The 26,961-nt window shown below is 34.8% G+C and overlaps 1 protein-coding gene across 1 annotated transcript in view; it reads left to right on the top strand.

Moving 5' to 3' along the window:
- The window catches only part of LOC111054090 (synaptotagmin-15), a 138,529-nt gene that overhangs the window by 67,700 nt on the left and 43,868 nt on the right, over positions 1-26,961 (top strand). The window contains exons 3-5 of the mRNA XM_039442532.1: positions 10,228-10,390; positions 18,102-18,253; positions 22,680-22,893. Of these exons, the coding sequence (XP_039298466.1) occupies positions 10,228-10,390; positions 18,102-18,253; positions 22,680-22,893 (529 nt within the window). The remainder of the gene's footprint in view (positions 1-10,227; positions 10,391-18,101; positions 18,254-22,679; positions 22,894-26,961) is intronic.

The following is a 26,961-nucleotide window of genomic DNA, read 5'->3' as shown; positions in this document are numbered from 1 at the left end:
CAATCAGACAAATACATCCCAAAAATCAAATACAATATTTTTCTCCAATTCGCTTATTAGTATTGCTTTATTTTCATAGAGCATTTTCCACAGTACTCACAGATGAACAATAAAATCTGTGCGTTTATTCTTGACATGTGGACTGGAGTTTATCTACATAGTAAAAAGTACGTCTGTAATCGAAGGAGAGTTATAAGGAATATCACATCATTCTGGTAACAAAACCCCATTTCCACACGTAAAACTATAATTTATGCATATTCTATCAACAGATTCCAATAATTACGCAGTCTTCTTTCCTATCTTCCTAGAAATGCTATCCCCTCATTTCAACTCAGGTTCATTTTTCTTGCCCAGTGATTATTTTTCTGGTCACGATCTCTCTTTGGGCTTGAGTTGAAATTCTGATAGGGCGTCAAAGTAAAATGAGATGAATGAAGGGTCTTAGAATGGTGATGGTGGGGATTTGGGCAGGAAATTTGAAACGCCTCACAAGCGCAATAAGCCACGCATTCATTAGATGAATCATTCATGGCGTCTTGCTGAGAATAACATCGTTGTATCAAACTTGACTAACCAAAATTCACACCATGAAACCATGAACGGGGGAACGTGTTAAAAAAAATGAAAAGCTGTAAAAGGCTAGTAGAGGCCTGAGTAAACCTCAGTTTTTGTTTCAGTTTCACGCTTTACAACCTATTCTTTGACCGATGCAAATGTTTGGAGCGTTAAATTCAGGTTTCTGCTACACTGACTGTGAGCTGTAAATACTGCAAGCAAACATTACTGTTTGCCTTTGGAATGATACCCACTGAATTGAAATGGTGTTGTTTCACTTGTTTGACACCATTCTGCATGATGTTGAAATTCTAGCTGGCTTACTTTGATGAAATCAAATGTGGTTCGACATTGACTTCAACACAAAGAGTAGAGAATTATTAAATATTTCTCAAAGATGAGTTCTCATTTGTGTTCAAGTTTCAGCAGGTGGGAAATAATGTTCTTTCAAATGTTTACCCTATTCATTCACTTGATCATGTCGATCGATTCTCAGATCATCTCCAGAGATTATTTAAATTCATAGAATTGTTTATTTTGGATAATACAGTATCTTCATTATGAATCTGAGAATCGTTTTGGGATGATAATAAATTCGATTCTAGGCACTTCTTTGCATTCCCATAGCTCTAGATTGTTATGAAAAACTTTCCTTCTTGATTTACTTATTCTGAGGACTATTCTCATATCATTATGGATCTATTCAAGACCATTTTTCAAGTTATTGATTCAACTCTGTCAGAAATCATGTACAGTTCAACTACTGCTAGGCAGTGAAAAGTGATGGGTATTTAAAAACATAAAAAACTAGCTTTCTGGTATTGAAGTATGTTAGTATGTACTGACGTAAGGGTTGCGAGGCTATCAAGTTCTAATATATTTTGAAAGGGGAGTAGCCTTTGCAACGGATAAGATGAAATTCAATTAAATCAAAAACTTCTATTCCAGGCTCAAGTATGAGATGGAGATGTTTCTTCAAATTTCCACTTCATTCCGATCTCTTTTATTGTATTATATTGTATTGTATTATCACTTATGCCTATTATAAGGATGAAAAAAGAAACATCCTCATGGATATGACTATAGTTCGATAAGTCATGACTTGAATATTCAGGTGAATAATCTGACCATAATGAAGGATGATCTATTGAGTATAAGAGCCTTTCAATATTATATTTTCGAAACCGAAAGCTGGAGAAAACTGTTATTAGGATGCAGCGACTTGTAATATATTCGATAGTTGTGTGCTTTGACAGTGTCGCCTGTCGCTGTGTGCACATAAGGACACTCGTTACCCGGTGAGTTATTCGGGAAGTTGAATACAAACTAAGTTGCGCACCAGAAGTGGAAGAAGAGGCTTTGAAACTCCAAGTTGAGTAATGAATACGCAATGAAGCGATATAAAGGCCGCAAAGCTTTTGCCAACAGCTATCCGATACTAAATTATTTGAGGGCTCCAGTTTGTTACTCAACAAACATAACGATGCAAATGTTGCATCGGATTGACCTGATACTCAACCAGTTACCCACCGATTTGAATAATGAACGGCAGCAGTTCAAGTCCCAAGTCCCTACCTGCCCAGTGCCCAACTCAGGCTCGATTCACTATGTCAGTCTGCATTTTGTAAGATTATTCAACTCATAAGCAATTCAGAAGCTACTGGAATCAATCAAAATTCAAATCCATCAATTTAATGTGAATCAGTTACTTTTTCAGTATTATTTATCAAGTTTTGTACACAAATAAGTGAATGATAAGAATTGATGAGACACCTCCATTAAAATTCTCAATTTTGATTTTATAGAAAAATGCTTGTCCGAGCTCAATGGAAAAGTTTGTTTTTGAATAACTTATTTTGGGAGAAAAGTAGAATCTTCAAAATTTTCGTATTTATTTATTATTATCATAATCTATATTTATTAGTTTTTCTTTGATATGGATGATCGTGAACAAGGCATAAACAATAGTAATCAGCAAAACTCCTTGATGATAGAAATTCACTATTTAGTTCAATTGTGAGTATTTTAGAGGGAACAGAACGGTACATACCATACGATTTATGAAAACTATACTATTATGAATACACACCGATTTATAAAGAGTAGAAAAGACTTCCAATAAAAATTGTATACAAAATTTATGAAAATCTCAGTCTCAAACTCTTTTTTGATAGAAGAGGTGAGATGCAGTTGTTGAATACTCGCAGGGTTGGGAAAAATCAACTCAATGTGCAGTTACCTAAGCCAAATCTATCCATTTTCAGGAAGTTTGTTGTCTATCTTGCGCCGGTTTACTTAGGCTGCCAGATCATATAAATAATTGTAGGCAAAATACACTATTCTAAGAACTGGTTCATAATCACTTGGTTATTATTAAAATATCAGTTGAATGAAGAGCTTACTCTCGTAAACTACAAAATTCAAATATAATAACAAATCATAGAGTAACAATTCAATGTCAATAATATCATAACGAATACTATTAATTTTAATTATTAACAAATCACCATAATTGGTGGAATTAGTTGAGGAATTATAAAAAAAGAAATCAATGTAACACATAGAAATAATTGTAAAATGAACAACTTTGTCTGGCAATAATATTTTTGTAGGACGTAGTATTTACTTGAGTTTCAGAAGTTGTTGGTATATGTTAAAGTGGAATAGGTTGAATTTTTCGTTAGTTTTTAATTTTTTTCCTTTTTGTTGAATTGAATAATTTTCTTTCATTTTTTTCTTTTTACTTCTTCTTTTATCAGAATAATCTTTCTTCATCGCCCACACGGGTTTTCTAACCTTTGGGATTATTATTATTATCATCATTATTTGAATTATTTTTCAAAAAAGTATAATAACTCAGTTGTTGTGATCGATCAAATGGAATGAATCATCTATTTTCTATCCCGTACGTATAAGCCAATTTTTTTCTTCCATATAGATCATTCATTGATGATTCACTGAACTACTGAACTGATTGACTTCAAATTCTGCATGAAGTTTCTTAATTCACCGAGGATGGTTATAGGCCTTTTTTAAATTCTACTAGATTTCAGTACGTCAAGTTTCTAATTGGACCCTTGCGGGGCACATGTTACCTCCTAGTGATGAATAAAAACAGATAAATATCAATCACAATCATTTTCATTCCGAATTTTGTAAGAATTTTCAAACGTTTCATATTGACACTAATTGAAACATTTTCGAACATTTTCAAGCCTACAGCTCAACCAATTGCAACAAAGTATTAAGTTTAATATGAATAAGGATGCGATTATCCTACCCTCAACAGTAGGTAACTCGAGTTCGAAGAGACTTTTCAACGTTTAATCGAATTTTTCAAAGCGATGAAAGTTTACCAGAGTGGAAGTGATGGTTTCAGCCAAGAACACATTTCCAATCAACGTTGGTTATCTTGATTGAAGGGATGCCGATAGAAATTTTCCAATAAAACCAATCATTCAGGATATATTGTCCATCGATTATATTGTCGATATATTCCATGATCGCCGTCGTCGAAAAAGGACGAGCGTTCTGGTGATTTGATGGAGAGTAGCGTGCTTTTAATTGATAGAGCAGCTCGCCGCGACTGGAAAATATAATTGGTCGCTACCTTCCGTCGCCTCCAAAGCCCTGGTGTGGGTGGGTGTGCGGCCTTTTTGAAAAGGATCTTTTTCTCGTTGAAAAAAGAAACTTGAGAAGTAGAGCTCATAACCATTGTGTAACTTTTAACCGCGGAGAAGAATGCGTTTTTCAACTTTGTAACTCTGTAGCCGAGAGGCTGTGTGTAGTGCGATAGGGGGAATTCACGTTAAAGCCCTTCTGAAGAAGAGGGCTGCAATGAAGAAAGTGTGTGTGACAAAGAGCCAGTAACTGAGAGAGATGTGTGCGAAATTCGTGTTGAACTTTGACCTTTGATCAACAAGAGAAAGAGAGGAAGAGACTCAGTGGGAGGGAAATAGAAAGAGAGAGACTAAGTGAGAGAGAAGGAGAGTGAAAGTGACACGCGAAAAGTTCCATGTAGGAAAAGCCAGTTGCTTCAACAACGCAGGTGTTGCTATTTCAGTCATTCTGTATGGTGTTTATTTTCGGAGAAAAGTCCGGTGGTAATTTCAACAATTACAGTGGGATAAAGGTGGATATCATTAATACTTCCGGTGTGGCTTTCTGCTTCCAATTCGCATGAAAGGATTGTGGAGTTTAACAAACTCAAATGAGATCTTTTTCAATACTTTTCAGTCACTCGTGTACGGCACATTATTGTACGTATGATTGTACACTAATGTAAAGGATTATTTCCAATCCCACCTCCATTATTATATTTCTAATAAGAATTTTCGAGTTTATCCCACTCTTGAAAATAATTATGTAGATAAAGGATTTCAAAATAATGAATATTGCAATAAATCTGTTATGTATAGATAAATAAACTAGACCATTTTCACTAGTAGTATCCTAGTAGTAATGTTTTTAGTAGTCTTTTTGACAAATGAGCAATACAAATGTTTAAAAAATGCTTAAAAGGTTATTGTAAGGACACAAACAATTTCATATTTCTATCAATACCCCCTTTATAATATACAATATAGTAGAATTTTAAGTTTAATTAAATATAAATAAATTAATTATTGTAGAGTTTAAGTTAAATTTTAGTAAGTGTTCAACTGATTCGATGTTAATTTGAGTGCGTGAGAAAGCTGCAACTGTTGGAAAGGCAATAGCTGTAGGTGTATATCTGATGTAAGTGGATGTGGAAATCAGTCATTAAAATATTGTAGTTACGCGTCATTCTCTTCTAATCCTTCCTCGAATGTTATGATTGGAAAAATTTGAGATTTATAGAAGTGTATAATAATTGATTCAAATATTCAATGAGACCTATAAAAATAGAACTAAGGCCTCCTGCTACTGCAAATATTGACCGAAGAACTGAATAGCAGGAGCAAATTTGAAGAATGAAACTTTTCAAAATTGTGCCTAGAACGGGAATTAAACCCGAAATCTATCTGCGTTTTGGACAGTTTGATTCTTCAAATTTGCTCCTGCTAATCAGTTCTTCGTTCAATATTTGCAGCAGCAGAAGTTCTTAGTTTTATTTATATAGCTTTCATTTGATATTTGTACTAATTATTATACAATAATAATAATATTCCAGCAGTTGGTTAACTGCAATTTCCAATAAAATCTTCCATCTTTCATAGAAGTGGTTATTTCTAATGTAACACTATCACAAGGTATTTGTAAAAATCGTTATCATCATCGTATGCTAGGAGAAAGAAATGTATAGAGGAATAATGGAATTCTCTAATCCATAAATAAAATTACACAAATTTCAGAATAGCATTCCATCAAATCGTTGCCACTCATGATTTTTCAATTTTTCATTGACAATCAGTCTCACGATATGAAAACAGCTTGTCGTGTTCAGATGAGTCCTGGAAGAGGAGCTTTTACATTGAAAAAGTTACAATTGAAATTCTGAAATAATCCAGCGACAGAACAATAATCTCAATCCAGCCTTGCCAACCAAAACTGTTAATGTTTGTGAACGAACATCTGTTATAACAGGCTATCAGCAAAAAACTCATGTTTTTGTTACGAAAATGCAATTAATTGTTTCAACGTGTTCTTAATCTGAATAAGTTTGAAGTTTATTGAGGCTTGTTGTAATTAAATCTGCAGTATCATTTTTAGTGATCTGATAACAGAACCGAAATTTCTACACATAATCCTATTGAAATACAGTACTCATATACCGTTACCGGTACTGATGCCAAGCAGTCTCATAATACCGCGGGTTTTTCAAAATGAATAGCGGGGTTTCTACATGCTATAATATCTATTACATCAAACTTACAGCCACAAGAAACTCAATCAGTTTCACATAATAGCCTACAAATTTTCAATTCGAGCACCATTCGTCACTCAGCACACGTCAAGAGGATATAATTTATTATAATACGTGTTCTTCCCAAACTTTGATGAGTATCTCATTACTAATTGCCGCTGTTTCAATCTTTTTTCTTAATTCGAGAAGGTCTGTCAGTGAAGTCGCACATATACAAGGTCCTTATAAAACACCCCAGAGATAGAAATACATAAATAAAACTTACAAAAATACTTTTGAGTACCGATAATGATAATATTCTTCAAAAATACTGCTATCTTTAGAATATTATAACTACACCAATCAAATACAGATGAAAATTAATGGTGTTCGATTGTTAAAAGGTCATTTCATATAGAGGCGAAAAGCCTATGCTAAAGACTTGAGAGCTAAATATAGTTTTCACAAAATCAAATTATTACTCATAAAGAACCACTCCGATTAAAATTGAATTAACTGTATACATGTAAGATCTTTGAAATCTGATATAAAAAGTTACACTCACTTTCGTTGACGGCCTTCCTCTGACATGGTACAAGAATAATAACAATAATGGATTGAGTAAGTTGTTGTTACTCAGGTTTGGAAGCGACCTGCCTCCACGCACATGTGACATGCAAGGACAAAATAAACCAGTGGACATTGATTACATGGCTGGTGGGAGGTCATGCTCAAGCTCTGTGGGTCAACTGACATGCATGGAGAATAAATACATGAAAAGCAGTGATTAAATCTCAAACTAACTCTAATCCGTTTATAATGTGTCATTTAAAAACACTCAACCTATTAAATAGGTATCAACTGCATGAAATGCACTCCAATTATTGTCGTAGAAAATTTGAAGAGTTGATCGTATAATCCAATCCTTGTTTCATTATCTGGAAGCTTTATTCTACTGATTGAAAGTTCTCATTTCATTTAGGCTAGGATACTTGGATAATTCAATTTAAAAACACTAGGCCGGTTTTTCCGAGCTCGGGATTTAGCCAAGTCCTAGACTTTAAACAGGTGGAGTCAGAAAATTTGCTTTCCAAAACGGGGCGTAGTCGCAGCTTTTATAACAGTAGTCGCAGTTTTTATTTTCTCATTTCTATAATTGGAAACGTTTTCCTTGACGAAATTAGACATTCCTAAATAATTCAAAATAGCTGAAACTTTACACTATTTTCTCTTTATTTTACTTTCTGTTCAATTTTCTAGTTTTTCAAATTTAATATTCAAACGTGACTATGACAATGACTGCGACTACGCCCCGTTTTGGAAAACCAATTTCCTGACTCCAGCTGTTTAAAGTCTAGGACTTAGCTAAATCCCGAGCTCGGAAACCGGCCCTTTAATGCATGGAAACTCTTCAAGGTTAATAGATAGATTCAATCCCATATAACTCAAGAGCTCTCCTAGTCTCGCGTTTGCCTGTGCTTAGGTGTCAAACAGTTGTTCGCGAATATGAGTTTTTAATCATACAATATTATACTATGAGGAGTATACAACTTTATCACAACAATACTATTTTCTTGTTGATAATCTCTGGATGGTTTAACTAATCAAACATGCTAATCAAATTATTCAATTTACTGAAAATAGTCCACAAAACCCTAGAAAAGTGATGTATAACCTCCTATAACGATTTGCAAATAACACTGTAATAAATCCACTACATTTGATAGGAAATTCATTTATCAGCAGCAATAACTTGAACCAGTACATTATAGTACACTCATATGCCAACTCGTCAAGTGCGGAAAGAAAAGAAAAATTAATCGAATTTCTGGAGCGGAACTAACACATTAGATTGAATTCTCTACTGAGCTTGACGTTGGCTTAATAAATCAAGCATCATGAGTTCTTGCCGTGCCGAACTTCGCCCACCAGCAATAAGCTCCATGGTGTGGATGAAATATCTAGTGAGGCCTGAAAAGTGGATTCTGAATTCCGCTTTAAGCGTAGCTCCTTTGTTGGGGGATGAGTATCAGCTGCCGCTCGTAATTGGAACAATTCATATGAGATGATCACCTTAAAGCATATCAATTCATTCTCTTTTTTTCAAATTATAATAAAATAGTGGTACTGTCAAGTAATACAGAGGGTCCAGGAAAATGTATAAACTCTTTAATAGTGAATATCGTGGTAAGCACTGGCAGTTGTTACTGTTTGGCATAGGCTAGGCATGCGGACTACTCATGTCACACTACCTGTTGAAAAGACATCAAACTACAATATCAAAAGTCAGGCTAGGCGCACACCAGTTAGTCAAGACAAGGCAAGAAACGATCAGACACGTTTAGTCACAACACTTCACATTGCTACTTGTGACGCAACTTACACTGATTAGTCAATTAGACATGTCTTCATAAGCAATTATGTGAAGTATTGTGACTAAACGTGTCTGATCGTGTCTTGTCTTGACTAACTGGTGTGCACCTAGCCTAAGGCCCACTTCACACAGAACAGACCTCGGATAGAGTGTGACGCGGGCATGGCACGGACGTGGCGGAGGCGTGACGTATGAATGCACGCTAGACAGGCGACATAGTATCAATAAAAATATGAATCTGAGTACCCTTTTAAATCACCTTTTAGATTAAGTTATGACCCACGTATCCCACGTATTTCGTCACGACATGTTTCGGCTAAATGGCACTAGTAGCCAAAACATGTCGTGACAAAATAATTTGAAAGGGTACTCAGAGTTATATTTTTATTTATATTAAAAGTAGCCCTAAGGAGAAAAGACAATAAATTTGATGACATAGTATCATTTCAATTAAATTTCATTCAATTCAACGGTTCTTGTCCGTTCTCAATAATTTTGAACAAGTGGCCAAGTTCTTGTAAGCCAAGAGAGTTGACACGGTCGAGAAAAGAACCACCCGTGCCACGACCGATGCCTGTTCTGTGTGGATTAGACCTTACTTTTGGAATTGTACTTCAATGTTTCGTTAACAGCAAGTGTGGCATGAGTGATGAGTAGTCCACATGCAAACTGTAACAACTGGCAGTTAGGTTTTTCAACCCTTCTTTATAACTATTACAAATCAAGTCACTTGGGAATATACATTTGTATTATCCATATGAAGAGTTACCGGTTTTTGGGTGTGGCATATTTTGAGAGTAAGCAGTCTCATGGAAATATATATCAGCTACTGATCAATTGATAAACCTTGCTTCCCAGATACTGTTGGTGTAAATATGGTATGTAAACATACACAATTAAATCATTAGGATGAAAATTGAATATTAGAGAAAATGAAGGGAGAATCATGAGTTGTCGATTAAGGAAAAAAAATCTTCAGGAAAGATGATTGGGTTCCCCCCAATCATCTTCGCACAAGACTACTGACTTTCTTTAAAACTCTAAAAGCAATTGAGTTTTTGGAGAGAATGCACAGAACAGAAATGTCCTTGTTTATTTACAATATTTTGTGAACAATCATGAACCTTGATTTTGAAGGTAGTATACTGCACAATCTTGATTTTTCTATTACCGCCAGCTATCAATAACAGTCAAGTCGACTGTTGGTGTAGCAATGCAATTCATTTATTCCACTCACATATTCACATATCTGTCATATTGTAGTGAGCACGCAATGACTCTAAACATATTACTATTTTATCACAAAAATATTCTGAATCAGTTTCGTAGGTGACTATAGATAACTTATATTGTTTGAAAACTTGACATATAGATATAACAAAATATTAAGGTGATATATTATATCCTGATCTGATAAGTTACTGAAGTGATAAATAGACTGATAAGTAATGAATGTCATTCATTGTTACAGATGTGTTGATACCGACAATAGTGATAGTGTCAGTAGCTGTACTGTTGGCCGTTATCATAGTTATCTACAGTAACTGGTGTCGACGCAAAAGTCCCGAGAATGACTCTCTGGCACCATCAATCGTTGTCTACCCCTCCTACCAGGGAGCTGCTCCTCAAATGCTGTGAGTAATCAAGTATTCATTCAGATATAATATTGACATCAGTGACAAACAATGAAAGACAACATTTGAAAGATTTTTCAAACAAATCATTGAGTTCCCGTTCAATATGAGTTGAATATTTCATTAGCATTGCGAATTCAATATTGAGAAAAGTTACTTATTACATCAATATTCCAAATTCAAATGAACATTTTTAATGGGCAAATTTCATTGAGAATTTCATCCCACTTCGTATAACAAACAAGATATATGTCCCATCATTTACTCTGTATGGGTTATTGTTATTCCAAGAGCTATGATATTTATCAAGATGATTTTGATTCTCAATCTTGTATGAACCATTTTCATTTGCCATGTAGATGTAGATCTTGTTCAAGAAACAGAATTCCCCAGACTGTTCAAATAACAATGACGTGGGAGATGTGGTAGTGTGATGAATCATTCCATTTTTAATAAACGAGCTTTAATTGTCAGATAAACGTGTGAATCCACGGAAAATGTATATTTTCAAAATAACTGGAACTATTTTCATCAATATATTATTCTGATGAGTGAGCGATTTCGACATATGGAGTGGAATAGAACCCCTTCGCTCAAAAATCCCCTAAACAATAATTGCTCGATAAAAATTATCTGCTTTAAATTCTTCATTCTTTATTGGTCCAGTACATGATTAGGAGAGGAAAAATAAGTTAACCTTGTGCTATTCCTCTCCCAAATTTGGATAAGGTTACACATAGTCCGAAATAGGTTAAGTCTTGTAGTTGTTCACTTCACCAAATTTTCAGTCCATATTATTTCCATGAAGTAGATTTTTTAATGCAGATGCTTCAAAATCAAACATAGGAGAAATATTTCACATTATTATCACTGAAATGGGATTTTTTTGTCTATTGAAAAATTACATCATATTCATCGTACAAATGATTATGGAAACATAAGAAGTGGATGCATTATCAAAAATGGAAAGATAATTTATTGATATTTGATCTTCATCGACAAAGTCATGCTTATTTAGAATTCACTATTAAATTTTCCTCATAAATATCATCGGTGTCTGAAAATAAGAGAGAAAACTATCAATATTTGTAAGAAAAATACTTTCTCCAACTAGCTTGAAAGGTGATTGTAGATGCACTTTTTGAGTGTAGAATAAGTTCTTCTCCAACGTTGATAACAAAAGTAGTGAGCTCAACACACCTTTTCCAACCAGTATTACATTGACAGCCAGCTCCAGCTCCGATCGTGTGTATTCAGTTAGTGGCATTCCTTGTTATGCGGTGTTGCCTACCTAGTTCCTGCGCGGGAATCCTTGCAAGGATCGATGCGTGCGGAAATCAGCCGCTATTCATCGACCGCCAAATCCCATTATGGGATGCCGGTCCGGGTCGCTGTGTCAACCGATGACAGTTGTTGTCAGCGCAATTGTTGTCCCATGCTTGTTACCGCTCTGCAATGTGAGCCAAAAGGAAACATAAGCTCTCCGATGCCAATTTGATTTGAACAAGCTAATTGATTAGGAATGGACTGACTAGATTTTGTAGCAGCACAAGCGATGAATAATTACTTTGTCATGTGAGTTCTACACTTTGAGGCTTCGTTTTTTATCCTCTTGGGTGATACCTTTTCAGTTCGATACTTACTTGGTCCCAGGCTATGTAAATTCCGTTGAAAAAAGAATGTAAATACGTTTTAGGAAGGGAACCTTCATTTTCAAGTGGCTTAATAGCTCGTCCATACGGTTTTTTCAATAATCCATTTTTTATAGCATTCAAGATTTCAGATACTTCAAATGTATCTGTGTTTCTATTAAGAGTTTAGAGTGTCACGTGATACAAGCAGTTTGATATACTGATTGTTATGATGTAGGATATAGGATATAATGGATATGTAGGATATAATTTAGGAGAATATTGAAGCTGACAGATGTATACGAGCATCCACAATGTTAATTGCCATGATGCGAGCGCAATATTGCATAGCCCATATCACATTATATTTTCTGCTTTCAACCATTCAAAATAGGCTTTATTCCTATAAACTTCCAATTGTACGGGAATTTTAAAGTATCAATGTGAAGAATGGTGAGAATTACTGGATAATTGTTGTTATTGTTATCAATACATCTCATTTGAAAGAGTGATGGCGAAAATGTTATGAGTTGCTGTTCTTCATCAGTTTAATACTGTACTAGTACAATATTTGTGTATTGGATGATAGCCTTCAAGGACCAAACAATAAGGAAGGATCTCAAGAGTAGGGGAATGCTTACCATGAGAATTTGACTTTTCTATTGTTACGTATTGAAAATTGGATGGATAAATAAAAATTCCTATTTGAAGAAATTTATAGGTCTAAGTGAAATTATAGGCTAATATCGCCAAAGATGATAACGTTAAAGATTAGATAATATCAGGCATCATGGCCAAATTGTACAACAGCCGAATAGGAATGAAAATAATTTTTGCTACCTGTATAATATTATATAAAATATTGAAAATTTGAGGTTAGGCGTAAAACATCTACTGATCGGCGACCTAATGATCGACCGAGTCGCATAACGTAGAATCTGACCAAACACCTTGGCAGAAACTTATTGTAGCGAAACAGTATTCAACTTGAGGAACCAAAGGTTACACGTGGCTAATTATTGTAATATAAGAATCAATCTATAACCTTTATAAAATTACTTTGCATGTAAAAAGCATATTAAAAAACCCAAACAAAATAATTAAATGTATTAAGGAAGTAGGAGGTTACTAGGCGCATGAATACTATAATAATTTGCATGCACCAATCAAATAGTGGCAATTGATAGGCGGCAATAGTGAGCCGATTCAATATATTTGTATATATTTCTACAAATGATAAGAATTTATAAATTATTATTGTGCAGTTTATGTTTTGGATACGGCCCAAAGGCGAATAAATTATTAAAGATGTAACATAAGTAATAATTTAATAGTTTGGTACGGTCTATTTGAGCCATGAATGGCGCAGGAACAGAATATTTAAATTTCATGTAAATTTGGAAATCGGAAATGAAAATTGTGAATAAGAAAAGAGAACTTCCCCACTTGCCTGCCAACGACCACCATGAGATGTCACCAAAAATTATAGAGCGTAATATCTTACTATACCTTTGATAGCTTAAAGTTAAATCGAATTTCTAAATTTTTTCATAAGACTTTGTGATGCTAATGTAAAGCAGAAGTCATTTTTAAATAATTTTTTAACCCCTTGGAAGAGACGACTCCGGCTACAAATAATCCAGGACCACCAGGAGTTTAGATCGACATCAGCAGCTCATGGAAAATTCCAGCACGTGAATGAAAAATATTCGAAATAGTGATAGGGCGCCCTCAGTGCTTCGAAATGAAATAAGAATCAAAGCTAGCTCGTCGAAAGGGTTTTTTAAAAATTAAGAATTTGGTAAAATACTTGCGCAAGTTTAAAGATAGTATAAAAGGTATTTTATTAGATAGTAACGAATCAATCCATATATCAAAAGATCCATCAATCAAAGAATACTAAGTTCTAGGCAGTTAATACAATATTCATTGATCATTAATTTCTGCAATATAATTTGCGATAATATTATAATGTAGCTCTGATTCACTAGATGAATTGATCTATCTATTCCGTCAGGTGCCGAATCTCGCACCCTGAGATAAATATATTTATTATAAGGAATCTATTGAAAACTATAGAAATTAACATATATTTGGATTATTGATTTGTCAATTTATCATGCTCTGTTTTGCGAAATTTATATTTGAAATAGAATTATCCAAGTCGACAAGCATCAGCAAGTTGATGTCGAAGCTACATGCAGATAAATGCATATGATCATGAAATGAAAGCACATGGTAGTGTTTCGTGCTATAGAACTTGAAAAATAGTATTAACCTGTGATATTTTATTGATTTCGTTCCTTGTTATATTATATATTTCTGTCACTCTATATATTTTTGTTTTGACTTATTTTTTGAGATATTTGTTAATATATGTATCAAATTTTTTATGGTGTATGATTCCTTTTTTGCCTCATTACTATAGGATATAAGTTTTATGTATATATATATATATATATATATATATATATATTATATATATATATATATATTTTATAAATTATCAGTATTATTGTGGAAGCTCATATCTGGGCCTATAAAGATTTTTATGAGACTATATCCTAGTAAAACCACGATCAGATTTTATAATTATTGAAATATTTCTCATGCTCTATCGATTGATGCCAAGCAGAGGCTAATCGTTATTTAAATTATAAAAAATAACGTGACACTATGTATTGGAGGAGGTATGCCAAAAATGTTAAGGTGATATTTGTTCCACTGCAAATGGAAGAGTTGTGATGAAAAGTAACCAAGATTTCCATTTTAAGTTCCAAAACACAACTTTCCAAACATTCAGAAGTTATTGTTTTCTAATAAATTGCTCCTCAAAAGTTTAGAAATATATTGGGAAGTTGCTGCTCGCCTTCAATCATCTCTGCATAAGAAAGAAGTTTCAACACTCAATAAACAAGCGGGGATTGACTCCTAAATTATTAAGTAGTTGAAGTTTATTTGACAATAATTTCCATTCGCTATTAAAAAAGCCGTCGTCTTCCTAAATCAAGCAGCAGCATTTCTAAGCGTTTCAAAGTCGTCGGCGACGTTTTGCGGGTTTGGTGAGTTTGCGATGATGTCGGGGGAGGGGTGGTGAAGGGACTTGAATTAAATTCGAGTTCGCTACTCTTCTTCTCTTGGTTATAAGATGGAATTTGATTACTTTAGAGGGGAGTAGTTGTATCTCATCTCCCTTTTCAGCTTATTTCCATTTCTCTTAGTCGTCTTTCTGAAGGCAATCGGCGCAGTTTCCAAGTCTCAATTAATCATTTGAATTGAAAATTAGGCGTTTTGTACTATTCGTCTCTATTTTAATGATGCACAATGCTAAAGCTGCGTAATTAATAACTTTAATTTGACCTGACTTGTTTTTCTACCCCCTGCCCGCTGCCCTGTTCTTTTGTAGAACAACCCTCTAGCTCAGCGGTTCCAAACCTTTTATGTTTGGCGAAACACCTTCGAATGATTTTATCCGTTTCCGCAACCTACCAAACACTCCACACCCTTTCAGCAACGAGTAGTATGCATATACTACCTGGAAGACTAGCTGGTCTCCTGTTAATTCAATTTCAAGTTCTCCAGTTAGATCAGTTCTTCATCGCCGAAAAAATTTCATGGCATCTTAAAGTTGAGAGAAAGTTCCAACTTCAGACAAGGTTTTCCGGTAATTGCAAGTTCCTTCTATCACACACATTTCCTCAGCTCATCTTGCTTGACAAATCGGAAAGATGAAGATTTCAGATTAGGTATACCGGAATCACTTGAATAAACTATCTACTATAGAATACGGTGGAAAACGAAACGTTACAACTATGTTGTCCTTTGAATACTCTTCACTTTAAGCCGAGAATCTCATTATAGCCTAAAAGTAAAAGTGCTGTTGATCATAGGAGCCCAAAGCGATTATAGTGCTTGAACAAGAATGTTCGAAAGTTGGATTTAAGAATAATTGAGGTAACGCTTAAACATAGTTGGTGTCTCGATTTTATAATTGAGATTAATCAAAGCTGTTAGAATAATATAAGCTACTGTTTAGTGAGTCTCTATAGTTATAAATAACCCTTTAGGCAAAAACTATAATGTCTGATGATTATATCACTGTCTTCAAGAGCATTTTCAAATTTGCGAATGTCACATCCAACTTCATTACATGAAGAATTGGAGCCTCTCATTTATAATAATTGCATTCAATAATTTTCAATTGATTTTCAAGTATTTTTCCGAGGGTGAATGATTCATTGAGTGCATCCTCAATGCGTAACATGTGTTCGCAAACTACAAACAAGAATATTCGGCTACGAACAGAACGGTCAGGTTGATGTTTTGCTTTCAGTTTAGGTCACGCTCGTGGTTTCAGCACGATGACATCAGATGTTCTTGATTTTCTTTATGCACTAGATCTAATTAGTGGCGTCCATCGAAACTGAAAGCTATACATTGACCTGCCCGTTCTGTTCGTACCTTAATGCTTTCCATAACATGGCTCCATTACAACACGTAGCAAAGAATAAATACTAAACTTCCTTGTGTGAATAAAAACCAATACTCTCATAATACCCCTGATACTCGTAATTTGCCCTTTAATAATGCATTCAACAGCTCCCATAATCCTATGAGGTTACATCGGAAACAAGCAATTAAATTCTCTAGTACTGCGATTTGGAAATGTTGCAAACTGTGGTCAAATGAGGTCATTATAGACAGTGCTTGAATTGGGTGTGGCCAGCTGGTAGGATGCAAAATGCGCTTCTTGAGTAACTGTACGTGGGCGAGAGTTTAAAATAGTATGTTTGTTACATCATGTTAGCTACTGAATATGTGTTAAACGATTCACAGAGATTCCGTAGAGCTTGGAGAGTTGTACTAATTCATTCAGGGTCGCTCTCTCTGAAGTTGGTTCAACTATGAAACCCGTTTAATCAATGTGCGGTCGCATTTATTATAATGTGCTTTACTTGAGTCATCTCATCGTGAAAACTAGAATTCTAGTTAGACTTTTTTGGAGAAAGTAACCATAAGATTTACCGATATCTATTATGGAAAATGCTTTTCCTGAATCATTATATCCTGTTAAATTCATCAAGAGGTAGAGAATGAACTTACGTGTAACAAGGGCAGATTAAAAAAATTCCACGTTGAATACTCAATCTCTTTTTTTTAGAATAACCAGAAATTACTGTGAATATGAAAAAATGAAATTAGCAGAATAATCTATGATACATCTTTTTATTTTTAATGAAAAATCCAATCAATCCAAGAATTGATACAGTGAGTTTATAATGGCAGTGGAGAAAGATAGGAGAAAAACGTTGCCAATCCTCTGTCTTGTCAATGCCTTCTACAGACGGTTGCAGATACAGGTTTATGATGTAATATTAACTGTTCATTCTCGTTTAAAATACTCAATTATATTTTATCAAGCAATAAATTATATTTTTCATAATTAAGATGGAATATTTTGTTTATAAATTATCAATTCTACATTGTTTAAAGACGATCTGGCAACATAGCAAATCGAGAAAGAGATAGCGCTATCCGCTTGGTTGAATAAAAGACAAGGATAGCAATACCATTGCTAATCAAACACTGCCATTATAACGTGGACCTCACTATAGTCGTTTATTGAATTATTTGTTGGTTTAAACAGTTCTTGGAGTCTCAATCCTTGAAAAATCTACAATACTGAATAGGGTACACACCGGTGGAAGTACATACATATGCAGTATCAACAAGAAAAAATTATCATAGAAGCAACAAGCTCTGATCATTACAGTATCTTTATTCTAGTTACCCACACATCGATTTTTAAACGTACGATTTTCTGCCATCCTTATTAATTCTATTAGATTGAACAGATGATATCAAACAGATAATGTTTGTCAAATTCCGTTCAATCTGATAAAATTCATAAGGACGGCAAAAAATCTAACGTCCAAAAATCGATTTGTGTGTAACCATAGAGAAACAATAGCGTAACATAAACTTACGCTATTGTTACTCTATGGTGTAACTGGCTTAAATGCATATACGTGTATGCTCACGGTTTGTATTGATTGCCTCGTTCCCCACATGTGTTGCAGGTCGAAAGATATAGCGTTCAGTCTTCCGCAGCTGCGTGGCTCGGAGTCCCTGGAGGATCTGGTCCAGGAAGATCCGGTGGAGGATGTGGATGAGTCGGACTGCGCCAATCAGCTGGGAGGTCGCTCACAGGCTCATCGCTCCAACTCTTTCAGTCAGTACAATCTTTGCAAATTTCAATAATTAGGTAGGCTACTAGTGCTGTTTGTAGGAGAAATACAAGAGAATGGTTCAAACCCAAATTAAAAAAAAAAATTATTGAAGCAATTGAAAATGAAAAACCAACAATTTCTCAGTGAATCGGTTTATTATCATATTATTATCGCAAACCATTATCATAAATTATATATATTATATATTCAATTATATTATATATATATATAATTATATATTCAAATCCCAACAATATTTTTCAAGATTGAATCATCAAAAAATGGACCAATTTCGAATGTAAATCATTTTCCTTGGATGCTTCTGTGAGAATTGAGTTTACTTTCGATAAATGAAAATAGATCTTGATCCCCTGATCTCATGATCCATACCAGCTAGCCTAGTCAAGTGTTAATGAGTGTCGCTTATGAACCTTCCATGTTGTGTCTGGTTGTGAGTTTGAATCCCGGAAGGATACGGTTCTTCAATCATCGCATCCTATTGCACCTACTCAAGAAAAGGTTTATTTCGTCATAATACAGTGACACAACAAACAAAATCTTCAAGTACAATAATAAATTGAACAGAAAAAGTACACAAAATTTATGATTTGCAAATATAAAAGGTCGAATGTTCAATTGCATCAAATCATTTACACTCTGCCACTTCAACTAATGAAAATATCATTTAATTTTGCATACCAATGAACATTTAATTCTATTCTATTTTCCCAATCTAATCAACCTCTTACACTCGAAATTGAAGCTAAGTTTCAGACTTCCAACATATCCTTTTTTGAAATTCAAATTTTTCATTGCAAATGATGTTTACCAAGTTTTTTGTAAATTCATTATGATATAATGAAACGTCCATGCCAAGCGGTGAGATTTGAACCAATGACCTAGAAGCTTCTAAGAAGCTAAAGGATGCAACGCCCTAGTCTACTCGGCCAACCTGGCCGGAAAGTGAATTTGAGGCATTAAAAAATAAGTCATAAAACTTAATTATTTGTTGAAGCATTCACCATTTAATCAAGCAAAGAAAGCCGTTATATTTCAACTTGGAATATTGAAATTATCAGTCCTAATACTCCTAATCAATTTTCCTGAGTTTGTGCTTCTTTTTGAGAAAATTCGTCTTTCGTCCCTCTAATGAAGTATCTTGCATGAAGTTTCTGTAATTTTGACTAGCGTTGTAATGACGATAAGTTCCCAACTATCGTGATAGTGTTCAAGTTCGAGTACTTTGCAGAAATTATGAGTCATAAATTGCAGGAGACTGGTGGGACCTCCTGACAGATTTAGAGCTCATGTTCGTGCCAGCGAATATGAGCGGAAACCTTCATAAATTCGTTATTTTTATGAACCTCTCACCAGCAGTAGATATTAGTGAGTAGCATACTGCTATATTACATTACTGGCACATCAGCCAATAAGCATTATACTTTTCCGGGTATCTAAAATAGGATTGAAGATAGTATTATTCAAATGAATTACTATCTATCACTCTTAACATGATAATTTATGACTTAAAATCAGATTACTCCTCCATTTTTTTTAAAGAAGCAACTGCATGAGAACGAAAATATGCAAAAATCTGCTTACAGCATTACCTTGATTCTTGAATCATTCTACCTGCACAATATTATTCACAACCATTGATAAGGGAGTGGGCGAAATAATGTGATTGTATTTGAAAACACTTCCTAGATTCATATCTCACTCAAACTATATCCGCGTGCGTCTCACAATGTTACTGTTGTAATTACTCATTTGTTGTCGAACAAGCGTGTATCAGGTTGATCACAGAGTTTCACGTGTCATTATGAGGAATATTGAGGTATAAATTAGAGCGAAACTTAGATCTGTTATTTTTATTATAGGAATTGTGAAAACTCTTCCTTAATCTTCAACTGTGATATGGTTTGCATTAAACTTTTCCTTTGATGCGAGATAATGAAATTGGCAACTCAATCAACTAAACAATCCTCTGTTCGTCTCCAATGTTAGTTCGAATCTCCATGACGATGTTAATTGAAAACTGCAATCATTCATTACTCCGAAAACCTGTGCTATTAACCTCATATTTTAACGCTTACAGCTTTGAAGAAGATGTATCATCCTGAATTGATGATCAACTCTTACAACATATTCTATTCATCCTCAATAACAAATGAATTGATAGATCCGAGCCCTGACCTCTGAATTATAAAGGTGTCGGCTTTATAATACAGAGGCTTGGGTTGGAATCCAGACCCGAGCAATATATTTTTCCTACAGTTACGTTGGAAAGTGGCCATTGCTGCACTGATTACAGAACGCAAAGAATCACTTTTCCGCTCTAGTGCGGGAAAAATTTTTCTGCACTCCAGATTTGCAACATGGCAACGCAAAATACTTAGTAGGTTATATGGAGCAACAGTGCAGCAAAATCAAAATGAAGTTGGTAACAGTGACTGCTGTGGCTGCTATAGTGAGCAGACGTGCAACGAAGCACAACGCGCTAATTATTAGTATTATATATTATAACGAGGACAGCAACAGCACAGTGCCACCACAGCACACACCACACAGCTGCCCCCCGCCATTCAAACACTACTAAGTTATTTGATGGATTTCAGGCAATTTTACCCATAATTACCCACTTTTCATATTCAGTGGTAACTGTAGGAAAAACTTAATGTGAAATACGTGCGCAAAGTTCCTCTGCTGCACTCAAGAAACCATTCCGCCCTCGCCTACGGCTCGGGCGTAAACGTTTCTTTCGGTGCAGCAAACTGTCACTTTGCGCACTAGTTGCACAAATAACTATTTCCTACAGTTACGTTGAAAAGTGGCCATTGCTGCACTGATTACAGAACGCAAAGAATCACTTTTCCGCTCTAGTGCGGGAAAAATTTTTCTGCACTCCAGATTTGCAACATGGCAACGCAAAATACTTAGTAGGTTATATGGAGCAACAGTGCAGCCAAATCAAAATGAAGTTGGTAACAGTGACTGGGCTGCTATAGTGAGCAGACGTGCAACGAAGCACAACGCGCTAATTATTATTCATTATATATTATAAACAAGGACAACGAGGACTTAGGATTTTAGGATTAAGGTTTTATCAATAATAAAATTACACAGAAAAAACATTTTATGCATTTCAGGCAATTTTACCCATAATTACCCACTTTTCATATTCAATGGTAACTGTAGGAAAAACTTAATGTGAAATACGTGCGCAAAGTTCCTCTGCTGCACTCAAGAAACCATTCCGCCCTCGCCTACGGCTCGGGCGTAAACGTTTCTTTCGGTGCAGCAAACTGTCACTTTGCGCACTAGTTGCACAATAACTATTTCCCGGAACACTCCCGTGTTTGGATAGTCGGGCCACTCCCGTGTTAACACGTCGGTCCCGACTGCCTAAAAAGTCGTTAGGTCATGTCAGAAGCCTTGAAATTGATCAAGTGTGACCTGAAAACTTTGGCACCAGACCTGAGCCAGTCACGTTACTCAATATTATTATTATTATTATTATTATTATTTTTATTATTATTATATTATTATTATTTTTATTATTATTATATTATTATTATTTTTATTATTATTATTATATTATTATTATTATTATTATTATTATTATTATTATTATTATATTATATTATTATTATTATTATTACTATTATTATTATTATTATTATTATTATAATTTCATTCATCACATGACAAGTGAGTGTTTACTGAAGTCAAAGTCAGCCTTTGGCAAGACTTTGGTGCATTACTAAACTGGAATGTTCAAAAATGATCTCACAATGGATGCTGTGCTGAGAACAACTGCTTTTTCCATGGCATATTTTGCACTTTTCGATATTCCCATCTGACAAAGATTTGCTGACACTTTTTTAGTTACAACTCCAACCGTGGAGATAATGACAGGAACAATTGTGACCTTTTCTTGCATCCAGACATCCTTGATCTCAGCAACCAAGGGAAGGTACTTGGATACCTTTTCATTATAATACTGGTCCAAGTTGTGGCAGCATGGTATGCCAACATCTATTAGTGTTGTTTCCTTCCTTGGCTACCTTATCCATGATTGCGGATGATGCCCACATGAGCTTTTTGCTTGTGCGTGGGTAGAATGTGATCATTGTTAGGGTGATGTCCGAGGGTGAATTATGAGATGATCAAACGTCCATGCCCATTCGATGTGATTCGGCGGGATTCGAAACCGCGACCAGGTAGCTCTAGCAGACTTAAGGGTGCAACGCCTTAGTCAACTCGGCTATCTGGCCGATTGAATTGGTGCAAGCAACCGCTGTAGTGTGTCGATGCATAATTGAAGTGTGGCTGTTGCTATGTGTTTCAGCAGAGATTAAAGATATCACAATGGGCTACACATGAGAGATTATATATATTATAGAATTTGTTTCTGTGTGGTTTCAGGCGGCTACAGCCTGGGCATGATCGACCCGACACTCTACCAGGGTGCACTGCAGTTCGAGGAGGAGCCTGACTTCCCCGAGGGACATCTCGGCCGCATCTGGTTCTCACTGCGCTACGAGGCCTCCTCCGAGAAACTGCTCGTCTCTCTGCTCAAAGTCAAGAATCTGCCCAGTCGCAGCGTCGGAACTGCTAACGGCTGTGATCCCATTGTCAGGTGAGTCAGTTTTTAGCGAGATATTAAACTGTTGAATGAAAGAAAATTGTAGTTATGTAGTCTATATCGTATGCTATGTTGTATGTGTGCTATTTATATTGTATCATGAATAATAACTATAGTGTAATTGAGAAGTAGATAGAATTGGTAGTAGATAGTAGTGGGAAATCACTAAACAGTGATGTAGATGCAGGTGCAGAGTCAGGTAGATTATTGAGTATTATTAAGACTTTTTCGTCTTTCCCAATCCTTGTCTAGCTTTCATTGATGGATACTTTTTCGCCTCCATATTTTTTGTCGAAAATCATTCTAGTCGCTCTGCCGAATCTGACAATGAATTTGATCCTACAGTCAAGCTGGACTTTACATCAATTGTATTTCACAATAATTATTTTGTAGCGTACTCAAGTTTTTATTTATCATTTAAATTTTCGCTCATGCTCTTCGCAAAGCTGAATATCAAAAATCTTCCCAGTCGCTTGTTGAAACTGCTAAAAGCAGTTACTCATAGTCTGGTAAGTTTTTTCTTAGTACGTTTTAGAAAATCTGGGAAGTAGGAAAAGTCACTTCAGAGTGAAATAGACTGGTTTTCCATTTATTCTATTGCGGAATCCTTCTATAGCGTTTATTGATGGAGCGTCTATTAACTTATATTAATGTTAGCTCATGCTCTTCACAAAAATTTACTCAATTGGCCAATATTGTTGCGCTGAAATTTGCTCAACTGTGTTCCTAAGAATACTTGAATTATTCTCATTCTACAATATTCTCTCAGCTTCTCATTCGTTCAGATACTATTCTCTTTACAACTCATTCAGTTCTCGTAGTTACAGGTAGTTACAGTTTACTCACTGATATTGTATGCAGAGCAACTTTCAAATATATTTTACAAGCAGAAACCCGTGCTCCGCAAGGATCTATTTTAAAACTTGACAAACTTAAAACTTGACGTAATGAAATTTTGAAGAATTGAAAATAGGCTTATAACCATCCTTGGTTAATTAAGCAAAATTTCAAGTTAATTAGTCCAGTAGTTCAGAAGTGATGATGCGTCAAACCTTTCCTATCCCGTACGTTCATAAGCCAGCTCTTAACATTATTATATATCTAGTTAACGACTGCAAGAGATAGGACTATGGAACAGAATAGTGGTGAAACTATGATAGCGCCAGAAGTGTCTCAAACACAATAGTAGGTACTACATGAAATTTTCGAAAGTTATTTGAAGAAAAATGTTAAAACAACAGAACTGAAAGTTGCCAACCTTATAATTCTACCTCCATTTAGAGAGGCTTTTGTTTGAGCCGAATGTAAATCTATACATAAAAATGAATGTCTGTTTGTGTGTTTGTATGTTTGCTTGTTCCCTATAGACTTGAAAACTACTAGACATAAAGGCATGAAACTCTGGGAATATGGTGTGTGAATATTGGGAATGGTTTCTGAACAGAAATTTTAATAGGGGGACTGAAAATAATCATTTATTAATCCATTTTACAGACCTATGTTTTCGAAATTGTCGGCCGAGCGGCTACCGAAGAACGGAAAGATGATCATGATCCAAGATCATATTGTAATAATATGATTTAGCATCTAAAGTTACCAGCTGTAATAAACACGTCACCCTGTGATAAATTGTGTACTGGTATTAAAACGGTAGTTTGGAGTTGAAGTGTAGTTGATTGGTACCAGCTGTAGAACAGGCTTTACAAGTAATTATCTCTCCCCTATAATTGAGAAACTGGAAAATGTTGAAAAAAATTATTCGCCTCATGAAAGAGAGTTGTTCATATTGCATTCATTAATTATTACTAAAGAATGAAAAATAATTTACATTTTTTTTTAATTTAGCTTAGCTTATATTCATCCTGAAATGGAAGATGAAAAGAATATGGAATTCTGTGTGATTCATCGTACATCGCATATTTCCTGGACCATCTATTAAAAATCAACAAGTATGAAAACATTGAATTCATCTTTAAAACACTGATTTAACCTATCTATTTTTTTAATTCAACACTTTACTGATATATATTACTACCAAATGATTGAGAAGAATATGTTTTCGGAATAATGAATGCTGCATGACTAAGCACATAGGAAGTCCGTGTTGATATGTAAATTAAAATATTGATTGTCACATAAATTTCATGATTCACCGAATAAAGTCAAATGTGACATGAGATACATTGACTTTTTGCGGTATGAAGTTCGCCAGGCGAAGCTAGTTGTAAATAAAGCTTTATCATTAATAGTCATCGCTGGAAAAAGACAGGATCATTCACCAGGAATATTATAAATTCTATGAGGGACCAGTAAGCCATTAATTTCGAGTAGTTCAATCACTCCCATTATGGACTGGATACATTATGGACAATCAATACGTATGAAATTTATTAGCTACAGTTTTAAAAAACGTTTGATTGCAGTGACCCCGACTACTACAATATAAATAACCATTTGGATCAAATATAAGGAATTACTCACATCTCTTATCAACTCGTACTTTTTATTCACAAAATATTAACAAAAAATATATATAAGTTATATTGAATGAACTCACTGCTAGTACTCAAGTTTGTCTTTTTCTGGCCATGCTACAAATAAATGTAGGTATATGTTTGACATTTTGTTTTTGTAATCTTGTTGTTAAGAAAGTTTTCAATGTGATTTTAAATGGCAATGAAATTTGAATTTGAAAAAAGAATTATCAACAAAATCCTAACCAAAGGAGATCTCTGTACTCTGTTCTAATCGGAATGTATGAGACTTCATATACAGCTGATAGAAGGCGCAAACCGAACTGGCCAGGCATACAACAATGGAACACACACGTGGCAAGCGCGCGCTCTTGATAAACGCAAAATTGATTCGATCAGCTGATTGATAAGATTATTTTAAGCTTCCCAATGATTACAACCTTAGACCAGTTATAGAATAGACACGGCCCATTGAATATTCATACTGAAAGTCGATGAAGCCAATATCTACTGTCATATCACCAATCTTGACGTCACAACAGTGACGTCACGCATCGTATAGAAATTATAGAAAACTTTTTTGAGTTTGTTGTGTAGGTGTTTGTGGTGTTTAACTTACATTGCTGTTAAACAATGCATTGTTGTTAAACAATGCATTGTTGTTAAACATAGCTTGTTTTACATAGCAGATTGTTATTTATTTATGTAATTATTATTTATGAAAATGGTAATCTCCTGCGCAGTATATAATTGCACTGAAATTTTTAGAAAAAAAGTGGAATATCTTTTCATGCATAAGTCGAAATTTACACAAAATATTGTAAGTTGTAACTGTAATATTATCCTTGGTTATGATTTGAGTGAACTCATTGCAGCATGACAATAAATTAGTTTTGTAGGCTACCGTACCTTATTATTTTCAAAACACATTATAACTTTGAAGCTGATATCACATAACACATTATAACTTATAACCCGTAGCTAGAAATAACCTAAAAACACCATGAATCTGTAATAGACACAATCTGAAAGTTTTCTATACGATGCGTGATGTCAAGATTGGTAATATGACAGTAGATGTTGGCTTCAGAGGCTAGACTTCCCAGCGTGTCTATTCTATAACTGGTCTAAGATTACAACATATGTTGAGGCAATTCACAAATCAGCTGATGTCAAGCTTTTTATATATCTGTATCTTACCGTTTCTGTGAAAATACAGATATAATCAGCTGATTGAAAGTGAATTGCTCATGTTCGCGGCGCGTATATAGGTGCGTACCTTAGACCAGCTATAGAATAGACACGCTTGGAAGTCTAGCCTCTGAAGCCAACATCTACTGCCATATCACCATATCGTGACGTCAGCATCGGATAGATAACTTTTCTGTAGACTTTGTTTACACTGTTTTCCATAGCAGATTGTGTCTATTTCAGATGGAAGTAGATTATTAAAGATTATTATACATGGAAAGATAAGATCTATCTGATTTACAAATTCTACATAAAAGTTTTCTATCCGATGCTGACGTCACGATATGGTAATATGGCAGTATATGCTGGCTTCATCGACTTTCAGTATGAATATACA

This window comes from Nilaparvata lugens, chromosome 1 (genome assembly GCF_014356525.2).
Source record: "Nilaparvata lugens isolate BPH chromosome 1, ASM1435652v1, whole genome shotgun sequence".
Classification (NCBI taxonomy): Eukaryota; Metazoa; Arthropoda; class Insecta; order Hemiptera; family Delphacidae; genus Nilaparvata; species Nilaparvata lugens.
Note: the sequence above shows the minus strand (reverse complement) of the source record. Positions and strands in the feature narration are given on the sequence as shown.